The following is a 15,241-nucleotide window of genomic DNA, read 5'->3' as shown; positions in this document are numbered from 1 at the left end:
GTGATCACGCCAATAACGGAGTGACGCAACAATCCAAAGATGAGAAGAAAGAAGTATCTGAAAGATAAGCTAACATGGGCTAATGCTAGCAGTTGGCCGTCTGTGAAAACATGTCTTTGGTAATTCATTGGGCGACAGTTTGTTTATGTCACTTTTAGCACCAGTTTGGCTCGTTTTGGGCAAGAAAGAACTGAAATAGTGTCCGAGTTGTTATGGACCAAGTGGAAATTGTAGGGATGTGTGTAGAGTATAGTACATGTATACTATGAACGGCTGATAGTGACAGCGAAAAAAAAACCCTGAAAGAACTAAATAGCCACACTGTTTTCCACCTCCTTCGGGTCAATGTACTTGTATGGCACTTTCAGACCTGTATTCCGTTCCTTGATGTTTGCGCTGAGCTTGTCCAGTTCTTCTCGGAAACCCTCCATGAGTTTCTGCACAGCGTCCTCACAGAAATGGCCCTCTGGGTAAGTGCCGAGGCCAACCTAACAGATCCAGAAACTACTGTCAGTTTCAATGTACAGGTCCATACATTCACTCACGTTCTACACCAATGATGTCTCAAAAATCCCAAAGACAAAATCATACTCTCCCAAAAGCAAAGAACCTTTTTCTCTAACCCTTTAAATGATTTCTTTATTTGATTATTTGATTTGCCAAAGGTTTTCACATAGTGTCTTATATCATACATCATGTAGTTTCTGGTGGTAACAGTTAAACCTTCTATCCGCTTGCTTTTCTTCACTTTTATTTACATTATGACACTTACAAAGTCCGACGACTGTTTGCTGAGTAACCACATCGTTGCCATCCCATTCACTGTAGTGCCGACATCGGGCAGAGTCTGGAGTAGAGTTTCTTCAGTGGCGCTGCCCTTCTTTGTTGGAGGAGGCTGCTGGAGTGAGATGGGAGTGTTGGGCATCCAGCCGCCATAGTCATACTGCAATGCATACAAGAAGATACAAGTAGTTAGTTCAAAGAATACAAATGAATGTCATGATTGTGAGGACGGTGATACCTGTCCAGTGTTGACAGCTGCGTGCTGGCCAGAACAAGTGAAGATGACCATGGTGACAAACTTGATCAACTCTTCCACAGTGCTGAAGTTTTGTGGAATTCCTGACAATAATTATTAGTACAAAAATATCTCTCAGTTTCTTTCAATTTCTTTCAGTAATTTTGTTCCTCAACATTAAATTGTTTGTGGCTATTTGTTTGTTTTCTCCGAGATATCACTGAGTTGGTTATAGCTCACCTGTGGTCGGCTGGGAGAGAAACCCGTGTTCGTAGATGTCCTGTATCCACGTCTGCAGTTCTGAGTCCTGTCCGACCTCATCGTCGCTCTTGTAGTAGAAACTCAGCACTCCTTTCACAAACCTGGAGTTATCCATATATACAAAACAATGTATGAGTTCATTAAAAATGTCACAGTTTCAATTGCAGAAGGTGAAGCAGATGCATTAATGGCTATAGTTGAGAGAGACAGCTGTAATATTGAGTGTTTAAATTGCCCGTGGTAAATTGCCTTGTCAAATGACAAAAGTGTTTTCTCCAATCCATTCACTCCTAAAGAAATACAAAACAACTCACAAGCAGGCCTGGGTTCTTGACGATGATGAACATTTTTAAATATTGTATTATGGCACAGTGTTCAAAGACTAATCAGTCTCTCCTCTTAACAAAAAACACACCAATTCTTAAATGAATGCAAATGAATAGCTCTGAATTTTCCTTTGCTCTGGCTGATATCTTGACTTAGAGTTAGCATGTACAGTAACATTCCCAAATACTGATATATATAGCATCTAAAACAACAAAACAAACACAGTAACATAGGGAGAACATGTTCATGTTTCAAACCCCAAATAGCAAATAGAAACGAATGTGTCAGCTACCCATGTATGATGTCCCAAAGCTTGAGTCCATCGTCCCTGTAGTAGTAGTTGGGCACAGACTCCACTCCTCGCTCTTGAATGTCCTCTGGGAGACAGAGGGAGCTGTAGGTCAGAGAGGACACGGACCTCTGCAGGATGGTGAACATACCGTCTCCACCAGAGGATGCAAACTGTGACACACAATACATGTAGCATTTGACTACACTTAGACTGGTATTTTAAAATGGTGACTTACTTGTGTAAAGACCCCAGTCTTAGATATGAGCAGAAGACGAGCTAAGAAGTTGATCTGCAGAGTGTAGCGTGTATGTGGGACGAGAAGCTGAGGGGAGAAGAGACGTCACGTACTGTAATATATGGAACATATTCACATACATCTTTGAATCCCACCTTGTAAAGAGGGTGCACCATGGGCATGTTCCTCAGCAGAGACACAGCAAACACTTCAGCCAGCAGGTGAGTGCGCAGTAGGTGCACGTTGAGTTGATGTTCACTGAAATCTGCACTTCTTACAAAGGCTTTCGCCAATAACCAGTCATACTCTGAGTCAGAGGGGAAAAAGATGGGGTTGTCCTCCGCTGGAGTCTGTTTGAGCTGTAGATAAAGAACACATGCCTCACGTCTTAAGTCATTTTCCTTCATTGGATGAAGAGGCCACTCAATTGACGAACAATTCACCTTAATAGCAACTGGCTTCAGCTCATCTTGCGGAGTTTTGTGCAGAAGAACAAGGGGAGCCGCCAAATACTGCCTTTTCTCTTTGATGAGATTGGCTCTCACGCCATCCAAATTCTTGTAGTCACAAAGGAAAATGTTGCCTTTCTATTTGAAACATAACATTATAAACAGAATTATGTAAGAGAACAACAGCAATTAATTTGAGTGTGTAATTTGCTCATTAGATGCTATAAGATGGGTGTTGACCTTCATCTCATCAGCCAGGCTTCCACAGCCATGGAGTATGACCATTTCATCAGTGACAGGGAAGTTACTGGGCAGAGTGGTGCAGCGTCGGATCAAAATGGGATTGACTCCATTCAAGTACTGATAACCAAAGAAGGCATCTTCCTTCCAGTTCTTCTGTACATACTCTGAACATAGAGTGAATTCAAATACTTAAAAAGTCCAAAATTATGCTTAATGCATGTTTGGAGATTCCACATCATGCAATTTGAACATCATACACAGCTCTATGTTTATTCCTAGCTTTAACGACAAAGAATTCTAAGACTGCAGTGTCCAAGTAGTTGCCATAATAATAAGTAATAATGAGTTTCTTTCTTCTTCTGGAAATGAGTATTGACATGAGTATTGTACTAACCAGTTATTTCCGTCTTCTTGGTGAAGACTTTATTGATCTCCTCAAAACTTTTCCATGCCGTACAACGACCATCAAGTCCCTTGAGTTTGAGCTCTGTGAGCCTGTAAAAGTCACGTCACAAGTTAAACACATACATCAGTATATTTGACAGATCTTTGTGATATCAATGCCTGTACAAATAGACAAGCAGAGACATGTGGGATTTACCCAGCGGAGGCAGTGTAGACAAACTCTGTGCTGAAAGAGAATTGGACTTCACTTGGTAAAGAGAGTGGGCCTGTGGTTTTAATGCAGTGGGGAAGTCCATCAGCATACACATCCCAACTGGGAAGAAAAAGATGTAATGGTAATATTGATGTTCAGTTTATTTTGATTGGAGGAAACCAATAAAGACACTCTGTTTAAATACTATGCACTACTGCATTAGTTGTGGTAGAAACTCTAAATACAAAACCTTGGTTGGAAAAAATGGTACTATTTCTAATGAAACTATTTCTTCCACTTTGGATCTGACTTACTTGTATTCTTCCCCTCGTATTTTCAGCTCCTGTTCCCGACCATATCTACCCAGATGGTGAGTGTCGTCTATGACTCTCAGAGCTAAAGAAAAACACTTTGTGTTAATAATAATTAATGATGATGAATAATGTGTTGGTGGTTTTGACAGTGAAGAGATTCCCTGACTACCTGTGCCCTCTCTGAATCGGTGCACCTTGTTGTCATCGATCCAGCGGTAAATCGGAAAGATGAAGGCCTCTTTCTCTGGATTCTTCACTCGCACCTTATCCACAAACCAGGCGTCTTGTGGAGTCATGAAGGTTGCCTGTTTGTCCAGTTCAATGAGGGTCAGCTTTCCAATGTCGACATCAGTCCACACACAGAATTTAGACGACTGAAACAGGAACAAAAACAAGTTGTTTCATGATTTTAGCCAAAAGAAAAACCCTCTTCAATAAATCCAGGCACAAGAGGACTCAATTCAGAGAAATGGCGTGTTAGATGGTCAATCAAAACCATTGCCAAATCAATGTGCAGATCTCTAAATATAGTATACATAATCCAAATAGAGGTATTTTAATGGAGAACAGCCTGCTATTCTGTTTTGTCACTGGTTCATGGAGCGCTTGGACCACGTGGTTTTGTCATTTACCCTCAGTATTCACCTCATGTCTCTTCTTTTCTTGAATATATTTATTGATGAGATGAAACACATGGCCGCCTGAGGCATTGTATTGGTGGCTTTCGTCTTCTTGTATGGCAGGAAATTAAAGTGAATTCCACATGGATACCAAGTGGTGTTTGATCTATGACTTCTTTTCATAATTTTACTTGGAAACAAACATTTCCTGTGATAATGTGCACATTTACTGACTGACCAAGAGTGATTTTCAGTTGTATGAAATCTGGGCTTGAGTCTCTGAACCCGTTGTTTGCATAACAGTATTTCCAGACTAACCACGGCTGAGCAGAAGCAGCTAATGCCAAATCAATCTCTACGTGCAAGGTCTTGATATGAAACAGCAAACCTCGGGATTGTGCAGTCAAAGATTTCAGGAATACACTTCTTGGTGCATTACTGGTGTTATTGTTCACCTCAAAGCATTTGGACAATACATTGTGTTAGATGTACATAGCTTGTAACCCCTAACATGGCAGATTTCTATAGCTTCCAGTGCATACAGTTCCATCCCAAACCCGATTATATCCAAAGTTATACATTTGCGATTTGCATTTACAAGTGGAGCTACTTGCATTGAAACATAGTCAATTATTCCATACTTCTTGCTTTAAAAAAAAGGACTTACGGTTCCTTGATAGAAAGATGCAGCACCCTTTAATCCTAGTAGCTTGGTTCGGTTACTCTCTCCCTTCTCTCCCACCAGTTTAATGTAAACCTTGTTGATTGTTGTGGCACAGAAGTTACCGCCAGTGTAGACTCTCACTTTGTAGTACACCATCTTCAGCAGATGAAATCTCTCCCACAGTTCCAATGGATACTGAAAAGAAAAGCACACACTCGAATGCTAATTATTGTTGTTGCATGCCAGATGCTTTTTTTTTTTTTTTTGCAAACGCACCCTCACAACAAAGCCCACAAAATCATACACAACATGCAAATAACTTACCTGCTTTTGCCTGAAACTTTGCCGTGAAAATCCTGTTATCCTTATTGAGTCTCCCTTTATATACACATCGAGGGGCGTGTTGCAACAGGAAAAGATGCCGTGTCTGATCATTGGACTTGTGTGAGCATTTCTCCTTTCACGTGGGAGAGCAATGGGACACTGTGTTTATATGAAATCACGCAGAAATGAATACAAATCAGGCAAGAATCCACCATATCAGCACTGTTGTCACGTTTTCAATTAACTTCCCATTAACATTCATGCAGTATTGGCAGGACTGTCACAAAAAAGGAGGAACACGTGTTGACATTTTACAAGTTTGTTACCACAAGAGGTTTCATTCACTGTTGACAGAAACGGACTATGTGAAGTTCATAGCCCTGAAGTAATGGGAATCAACTTGTGGGGATCAAATGAGGACACTGAGTGGGAAAAACAAGAAGGAATTTACAGTTTAGAATAGAATTGAATGGATAATTTAAAAAAAAATGTGTCTACCAAGATAGAAATTGATCTTTGGCTCACCAACACCTTAAAACACAAGACTAGGGACGACACAAACATGCCCAGGAGAAAAATACATAAGAAAAAGAAACGAAGAAAAATTAAAACAGAAAAAAAGAATACAGAATAGCTCATTCCATTTCTGTGGCGATTGTGTTCAGGACGCTGCTTCATTCCGAATTCCCTACAGCATAGGGGACAAAATATTTCTGAAACACAGCCTTTGTAGCCAGTTGAACTCTGTATCGTCTCCTAGAGTTCAGAAGCTCAAACGGAGGGAGTCAGAGGCTATAGCTCGAGCTTTAATAATAATAATGATAATAATGCATTGGTTTTAGCGCTTTTCTGGACACTCAAAGACGCTTTACATTGCACTATTTGTTAACTCCATACTCGGTGGTGGGAAGCTACTATTGTAGCCACAGCTGCCCTGGGGTAGACTGACGGAAGCGAGGCAACCAGTCTGTGCCATCGGCCCCTCCGACCACCACCAGTCACTCACTCACGCATTACATTCGCTAGGCTTCCTGGTGTTACCAAACGGTCTCCCATCCAAGTCCTGCCAGGCCCTTCCCTGCTTAGCTTCCAAGGTCTGACTGGATTGGGCAGAGCAAAGGCGGTATGGCCACATTAGTCAGTGTCCTCTCTTAGAGCCCATCGACACCATCTGCAGGTCATGTGATTGTACCATGCAATGAGGTGGAACGTCTGAACACTCTCAACAATTGATTTATACACAGATTCTAGAATTTGTGGACTGACCCAGACACTACTTTGTTTTCTCAGAAGGTACAGTCGCTGAGAGCACTTTTTGAAAGCCGGAATATGGACTTGGCCAATCACTTGTGATCACTTGCCCAATGTCTCCATGCGTATGTGATGGTAACTCACAGTTCCTTTGGAAGATGAATCACAAATCTTGCAACAGCAGTGGCTTAGTCATAAGAAAAACTCATCGATTAATGAAAGATATGTGGCTGCATCCCCTTTATGTTGCGCACATCCATTAATCATGCTCTCTACCATGATCGCTGAATGTGTGACTTTGAGAGAGGTGGCGAGGTTCTGAGCTAACAGAAACACTGACACATGTTTTTCAATGTATTACTGTATATTTCATTCTGTTTTACTTAGATACTGCATTTTTCTTTTAATTTGAATACCGTAATGCCCCATAAGGAAAAACTCAATCTAAGGAAATATATACATTTTGTCAATCTATTCTCATTCACTTTTCATATTTTTGTACCCAGTTTACGCATGTCTTACATTGGGGAGGTAGAAGTCTCGTCAAATGAACCCTTTTGGCTCACATTTTTCAAACGTCTGCTAAAGACCTGCTATATAAATCTGATTCATGGTTTACAATCCCCTTGATTGTAAACCACCTTGGTTCTCTGGGCTCCTCGGATCAGTCGAGCATCAGAAATCTTGGAGTTTGGTTTGACCAGTCTTTGTCTCTTGACAGCCACTCGAGGCATCTGTTCATAAACTGTTTTTTTTTTTATTTGAGAAACATTGCCAATTGTATCTAATTCATGCTTTTATCTCATCTTGTAGCTCCATTTTTACTTGTTTTAACAAATATGCTTTGAATCGTCTTCAATTGGTTCAAAATGCTGCAGCGCCGCTTTTGTAGTTTTGACTTTTAGAGCGTTGCATGGTCAGGCTCCCAAATACGTGTTTGACCTGCTGTGCCGCTACTCCTCCGGTCATACCCTTTGGTCCTCAGGCCAGAACCTCCTCACTGTCCCAAGGACCCACTTTAAAACCAGAGGAGACTTGTCTTTTGAAGCCGTTGCTCCTAAATTGTGGAATGACCTCCCTCTGTCGCTACGTATAGCCGACTCTGTTGATTCCTTCAAAAAGCAGCTGAAGATGCTGCTTTTCAGACAAGCTTTTAGTTGACAAGGCTGTGATTGTGATGTTTCTGTAATGTAATGCTTTTGCGATGCTTTGTGAAGCACTTTGTGATTTTATCTGTGAAAGGTGCTATATAAATAACGTTTCTTCTTCTTCTTTCATTTGGACAGTCATACCCGGAGACACAGCAAAATGTGAGTATTCCAGAGTTGTAGTCAAGTCCGTCAGTAACATCAGTAACAGTAGCACTAGCTTGAGTCAAGTTCAAGTCATCAAAAGTGCAAGTCCGAGTCTATGTCAGAGTCGTTCAAGTCAGAGTTGGAGTCTGAGTCGAGTCACTATCACATAAAATCGAGTTTTAGTCCAGATCACAAGTCCAGTCTACAATGCTACAACAGTGGCCACTCAATGGACCCCTCTATTAATTCCGAAAGCATTTAACTACCTTTGAGGTGAATACCATTGTTTGAAAGCGTGTTTATTAAAGGAACAGGCCACCGTTTTTTCCATACTGAGATATGTTCTTACCTGAGCTTAGACGAGTTGATACATACCTGTCTGGTCTTTGTGCGTGCCCGTTGAAGAGTGTGGAAGCTTCCAACTTCCCCCCTGTTTGGAGATATAGAAATACATTGGGAGAGATCAAATGCTAACAACATCTTTGGTCGTTTTGCATGACTGAGGGCACACACAATGGCCAGACAGGTACGCATCAACTCGTCTAAGCTCAGGTAAGAACATATCTCAGTATGGAAAAACGGTGGCCTGTTCCTTTAAAGCGTTCCAATGGTCGGTTGTGCCAAGGACTTGAGACCTAAATCAGTCAAGTCCAAGCCTTTGGTCCACCAGTCCGAGTCCGAGTCGGATGACCTGGAAAATTGACACATCTCACAATGCGTTCCGGATACTTCTTGGGGAATGATACCGATGCATACACCTCGTAGTGCCTCTTAATGAATGAAGCTGAATAGATGCTTGCGTTTGTGCATGTTAACCTTTACAACACTAAGCTGGTTGTATGAATTCAATCAGACTGCATATCCTTTCTTGCATCCTGTTCTCACCTCCTGCCTCCTGCTATTGTAAGTCAATTACATTCTGCTACACTTGCCTTCCCAGCAATTCCCTCTAAAGCTTGTCGTTTGCTATTTCAGCCGTGTGGCACAACCGTCTCCAGCCCGGCTCCATGTCCTCCACTTCATCACCACCACCGCCAGTATCTACAGGCCATTGAGCGATATTTTCTACTTGCCGAGTTCTTTGAATAAACTATATTTGTGCCTCACTCGTTTGACTGTGTAGTAAGTCTTTTCTGTTCGAGTAGAAGCATATATCGTTAACCTCGACAACAGATGAATCTGAAGAAAAAAAGTCTATAGAATCCATTGATTGCTGTTGAGAAAGTGTTAACTAAATATAGGAGCAACTGACCCAGCAGTGATACAATGCTTTCAACAAGGTCGCAGACTCGAACATGCGGATTATTCTGCAAGTAATACACAAACAATTTGGATTATTCAACAGCTATGAATATGAATTTATTTTAAATTTCCTACATTAATAAAAAAACAAGGTCACGTAAAAGGACATTTCCAGTTTCGAGTTTTTAGTTAATTGATGAAAGCTGAATCAGGCAACTTGTATTGTGTAAAAACTACCAAAAACAAGCGCTGTCCATCTCCTCTGACACTGATATCATTCATTCAAAGGTTCAAAAGGCCGTTGGTCACCGCCCTGATCATTGTCATTGAGACACAAACATTTTAAATCATATTCAGAGCTTTCCTTCCAAAGTGGCCGCAGTAAGTCATTTGCCTTCAAGTGTGCAGCTGCTTGCACAACTATTTGACCCAGAAAACATCATTAATCTTAGGATGGGGTCTGTAAACCTTCGACTTGAAACACAATAAAACTCGTAAAGGGCTGCAATAGTATTTCATATGCAAAAAAGAATAGGGGAGACCGGGGCTATTTGTCACTATTTGTTTTTTTCTAGAGTTTGCTGCTCATCAACAGAAAATCCCACAAAAGCTCTCATTACAGAAATAACCCAAACAATAAAGCTCGTGAAAAGGCATAAAAACAATTCAAATGTGTCCTATCCTCATGTCTTCAGTCTAAATGGGAAAAATTATTATTGGAAGAGAAGAGGAATACCAATACACATGTTATACATCAGTATCAGCGTACAGCGCCCTCTAAAGCCATGAGACAAATTACCCCGCATGACAAATAGCCCTGGTCTCCCCTACATATTATTATTGTCTTCATTTAGTAAATCAATCAATTAAGGCAGTGGCTCCCAACCTCTTTTTGTTTTGCCTTAGACCCTTTATTTATACTCCCAAGTATCCCCTACCTCAAGAGGGTTGTTGAATATTTGTAAAGTAATCAATTAAATCTACTTTTCATCAATAAAAAACACAATCTAGATTAGTTTAAAGGTCTCAAATTGAGCATAATATTCTATATTTGAGTTGGTTTGAGTCGTTAAGATTTAGTTGGGCATTTGACATCAATTAATAAACTTGTTCGATTCATTACATTTGTCTATATTTCAGGTTGATTTATCTGCCAATGGGGTAAGAACATTTGCATTTTTCGTACTTTCATATTTCGCACAAGATTACCTTATAAAACCATCAAATGTCATCAAACAAAGTATTCTTGTTCTGATCAGGAATCAAGTCTATATGAGTGAAAATCACTAAAATCTCAAATCAAGTAATATCCATTGAAAACCATCTTCAAATAGTCCTACCCGCAGGGGTCCCCCATACCCCTGGTTGGGTAACACTGAAATAAGGAACAAACTAAATGTGACTTTGTCACAGCTTGTAATTTTGCTCAATTTAGATGTAATATTTTAGCAGCTCATTGCTCATGAATGCCCTTCTATCTGGGAAAATCCTGTGACAGCGAGCTAAAGAACTGCCTCTATAATTCTGAAAATAAAAAGTGGTCATGGTGGTTTGCTCTCAAAGTCTAATGCCCTTATAAAAGAGGCACCCGGGCTGATTTGTGAATGTCAGATGAAATGCTAAAAGTTCTCGTGAAGTCTCACTCTTTGCCTGTTCCCCAAATGTAATGAGAATACGGTGCATGGCATAATGGAGGTCCTTTACCCTGCAATTTTGTCACCCACAGAAAGAAAAGGTTATGAATAAGATTATCACGCAAGTGATGGGAAATGCCTGCAGGATGATCTGAAAGAAATGAACAAGGAGATATTATTTTGGGATAGTGCCATAAAAAGTGCTCATAAAAAAAGTCACTTTGCACAACATTGGTAAACAATATATTCAAAATGACTCTATGAAGTTAATTTTCAGCTGGATATAGAACTGTAAGTAAATGTGTGTAAAGGAAAGAAGTCATATTTTGTAGCCTGCTATAAAATGTTTCTTGCATTGGAAATATCTCCCCTGCTCATCATTTGCGAGGAGGACACCTTATTAAACCACTGCCTGGGGTTCCATCCCTGCTGAGTTTTTAAAACATTACTTAGGATAATTTATTCCAAGAGGAGCACAAAGGGAAAATTTATAATCATTAATACACTTCTGTTCTTTTCCGCTGATCTGAGCAGAGTTATTTCAGCAAACTGAAATGTCACCAGCTGATTTATGTGGAAGACAATTCAGCCACGGTTGCTGTAACACTGCACGGTATAGGCCACTCATTAAGCCGCTTCAACACTCAAACTACAAATGCATCAAAAATACATTTTACACATAAAAAGAAACATCATCCTGCTGCTCCCTTTTTTCATCGTATGCTGCCCCTGCAAAATAGTCACAGTGATTGGGCAGATTTTTTACACCAGATGGCCTCATGACGGAAACGATGGTCTTACCATGGGACACACATGCTCCGACGACCTCCCAGCTCCCAGATGAACGACCCAAACCCTGCGCTCCTGCCGCCCTACGAAGGACATCGATGTTGCCTCATAATTCAAATGTAAATCTGTGGAGGCATGTTGTGGTACAGCAGCTGTCCAGATGTTGCCCGTCAAATCCGTTATTAATCACAACGAGATAAAGAAACCTACGGTATGTGGACAATCTCACAGTATGACTTCGAAATCAAAAGGGATGGCGACGCAATGGGGAAGCATGATTCAAAATTCACTATGATAAACCTTCAGATGATCAGAAAAAAAAAGACACCGCATTTATATTACTCGGTCAGTCTTTACAGCCTCCTCTTAGACTTTATTGTCACGATACATCACTCACACATGAGTTTGACATGTGGCGATATCTTGCCTCTTAACCTTTAGGTGAGCTATAAACCTGTGACAGACCTGCCATAATAAATGATGGATCTGACCCTGACCATTCAGAGGGTTTAGTCAATAACACAATATGAAGCATGGGCCCGAAGACACGTATTCCAATAACTGCCAATGATATGTAACCCTAACAAAAATATACAGTAAACACTTCTTGAACATGTACTTTAGAGTTGATTTAATTAGGAAGTATAAATTTCTGTCAATCAAGTATCATCATACAATCAGCACAGGAACAAACTATTTTTAAACTGACTTGCAGTTCTCGACCATTTTTGAGCTCTCGATCTTCACGATAAGTAGGTTCACCTTTTACATATAGTGACCCACAATAAAACGAGATCCTTGAATCAGCAAACCAAGTCCTCAGATGGTGCAATATTGCCGGACATCCCAACACCAGCCACAAAAGGTTAAAAAAAATAGCAAATCATTACATTCACACTCCAGTGGACAAACTGCCTTTGCATACAAATAATCCATTTCCTCTTTTGAAACCAGCTCGACTTTATTTTACCCGAGAATATTCCCCGCTCTATACTTAGCTACTGGCCCTGATTTGAAGGTCTTAATTGAATCCGGAGCCCGCCGTCTGCCGGAGCCCACAATAGAGCAGTCCCACAGATCGGAATGAAAGGGGTGCGTCCAAATCCTGTGAAAGTGGCCAAATCCTCTTTGTCCGAGCGTGTTTAGCCCCGAGGAAGCCAGTCTCAGTCAGGAGATGCAGGTTCAGGAATTTGACTCGAGGAAGCTCCCCAGCTCCAATCCTCCCTCTATCCGCTAATCCGCATTGATTAACGGCTCCAGAGGACAATTACCATTCCTCTGATGAGCTCAAGGGTGGGGCAAAACACAGATATTCCCCCTCACTTGCAGTTGTAAATAAAAATGCTTATATGCAAAAAAGGAAAATTCATTTCTTTGTGCCGTTTTTTCTCTATAAAAAAAGGTAGGCCCTAAGATGGATAAGTGCAGAATTGAGTGTGGCAGGTCATTTTTAATCTGGAGGAGCTGCTAAAGTGTGGCATGGAGAGCGAACCCCCAGTGAGTAGCAGGATTCAAAGGCACATACATTAGCACAGAGAAGAGAGGCTCTTCATGTGATTTATAAAGGCACAATTCAGATTCATGCTTCAAAATATTCCCCAAAGACTGCAAACTGGGCTGATTAAGCTATAAAGCTCAAACACTTCCCCCCCTTCTAAACAGCATCAGAGAAAGCCAGTATTTCTCTCCATTCAAGCAATATTGATTTCACTTTGGTTTGTTTCTTCTTCTACCGCTGAAAGGCCCGTGATCTGTATTCCCTGCAATGTGTTGCCTTTTACATGAAACATTTAACGGGCTTCCGCATATCTAAAGCCTGTCATCCATCACCTGACCTGTTCTGAAGAGATCTGCGCTAAAATGGGGGTTCATTTCGGTGTCATGGATTGACTAGCATGCTGTTAGCCAATAGTCAAAGCTTGTCTATTCCCACTGCTGCCTGTAGAGGGCGCTCCAGGCCAATTTGAAATCCTCATCATCCAAGGCTCCCTCTTCTTACTGTCTTGAATTGTGTCATAAAAAGAGCAACTAATTCTAAATCAGAGCTATTGCAAGGCTAAAATGTAAATATAGGAAAAGTATAACTAAAACGGAATGAATGCCTTTTTTTATGTTACCATGCGGTTTTATGGAAGCCAAAAATGTGTGCAACTCAGTCAGATGGAAAACCACGTAACATTGCACTAACAGTGTTGCTGATTTGTTGTGCGGCCCTACTGCACTCCTATGACAAAGAGATCAAGTTAAATTTACCAATGGGTCAAATGCAGGTATTTGGTTTAGTTCTTAGAAGCTAATCTACCCCGCTTCCCTCGAGACTTACACTCACTGGGACGTACTGCTAGTCTGCTACAGTGCGCTGAAGAGGATGATGCAGCATTTGGCAGCTTTCTCACCTCAGCCTCTGGGTATACAGTGATGTAATCTCTGTTTATTGTGAGGGAGTGATTGCTTACCTCTCCAAAGCACAAGATATCAGAAGAATATGAAAAAAAAAAATACATATGCTGTACTTGGATTTGTATCAACATTTACTGCACCCAACCTATATCAAATGTGTTGCAGACCTATGCGACTGGCGAGAACTGTATGCTGGTAAAACATGAGTTATATAGAGAAAGCTGCATGACCCGGGTCTGACTTCTACTCTAAACTCAAGGGCCTTGAGTAGTGCAGCAACAACAGCAATTAGCTGGAGCAGAGCAGAGAGGCTGCCAGACAAGCCAGGTGCACCGACACTTCAGCTTTTAGTGCAATGTAAAGTCAAATGTCACACAGAAAGAAGCTAACAAAGAGGAAAGTAATCTTATATTGACTTTCTGTTTGATCTCTTAGAGTAGAATAGAAACGGACACCATGAAACTTCAGCTGTCAGCTAGTCTCCTTTCATATTAGAGTCATTGCTGTATCGTGTCAGTAAATTTAAGCTGATATTTGGACTGTGAGCTGGGACGAAGGGTCAAAACACCTTTCTTTTGGGTTACTTTTTAGAAAAAGTCTCATCATGGCACTATTTTTGCTTCCAATTAGTATTTTCTACAAGATGTTCTGATGTACAGTATATATATATATATATATATATATATATATATATATATATATATATATATATATATATATATATATATATATGCATTTTTTCCTTTTTTTATTTACACAACAAAGAACATCACATAATGTGCACTTAAGCAGCTTTAAAACAGGATTGACACCAAATTCTGCAGTTTGCTATTTCTAGCATACTGGTGTCAACTGTAGTCAATCACTCATGGACAAATAAGGGACTTGTATATAAAGCAAGTAATCAATGTACCATTCAGTGAACAATATGGCACAAAGAAACCTGTCAATCACATTCATCTCCAGGACAATGGTTGCCATTAACAAGCAAAAGCATTTACACAATTTATTGAACGATTCTCCCCCCCACAATGTAGTCATTATGAACTCTATGGACCCCATCTCTAAACGCAGACTGTAGACTCGACTTTTGCGCTCTGTGCAATTTTCTTTTGCCTTTGCCATCAGGATGTCATGACAGTGTGAGTACATGACAGAAAATGACACTGAATCCACATTTTTGCACAGATTTGCCTTTTCAAAGGCATGTGGTCTCAAACCTTTGATTAGCTGCAAAACAGACTATTTCAGTTTGTTGTTTGACACTCGCCCCAAGAGGGTTGAC

General features: G+C 40.6%; 1 protein-coding gene across 1 annotated transcript; it reads right to left on the bottom strand.

Moving 5' to 3' along the window:
• Nucleotides 1-298: 298 nt before the first annotated feature.
• On the bottom strand, nt 299-5,216 carry LOC306961200 (polyunsaturated fatty acid lipoxygenase ALOX15B-like). Its single transcript, XM_079553840.1, has 14 exons — nt 5,025-5,216; nt 3,907-4,111; nt 3,738-3,819; nt 3,427-3,543; nt 3,220-3,320; nt 2,823-2,989; nt 2,577-2,720; nt 2,289-2,492; nt 2,134-2,220; nt 1,899-2,068; nt 1,259-1,380; nt 1,022-1,122; nt 773-943; nt 299-488 (listed from the first exon to the last, which is right to left on the bottom strand). The coding sequence occupies exons 1-14, from the start codon at nt 5,175-5,177 to the stop codon at nt 309-311; spliced, it is 2,004 nt and encodes a 667-aa protein (XP_079409966.1). The 5' UTR covers nt 5,178-5,216; the 3' UTR covers nt 299-308.
• Nucleotides 5,217-15,241: the final 10,025 nt, after the last annotated feature.

This window comes from Gobius niger (assembly GCF_951799975.1).
Source record: "Gobius niger genome assembly, chromosome: 3".
NCBI lineage: Eukaryota > Metazoa > Chordata > Actinopteri > Gobiiformes > Gobiidae > Gobius > Gobius niger.
This window is presented reverse-complemented; position numbering and strand designations above follow the sequence as displayed.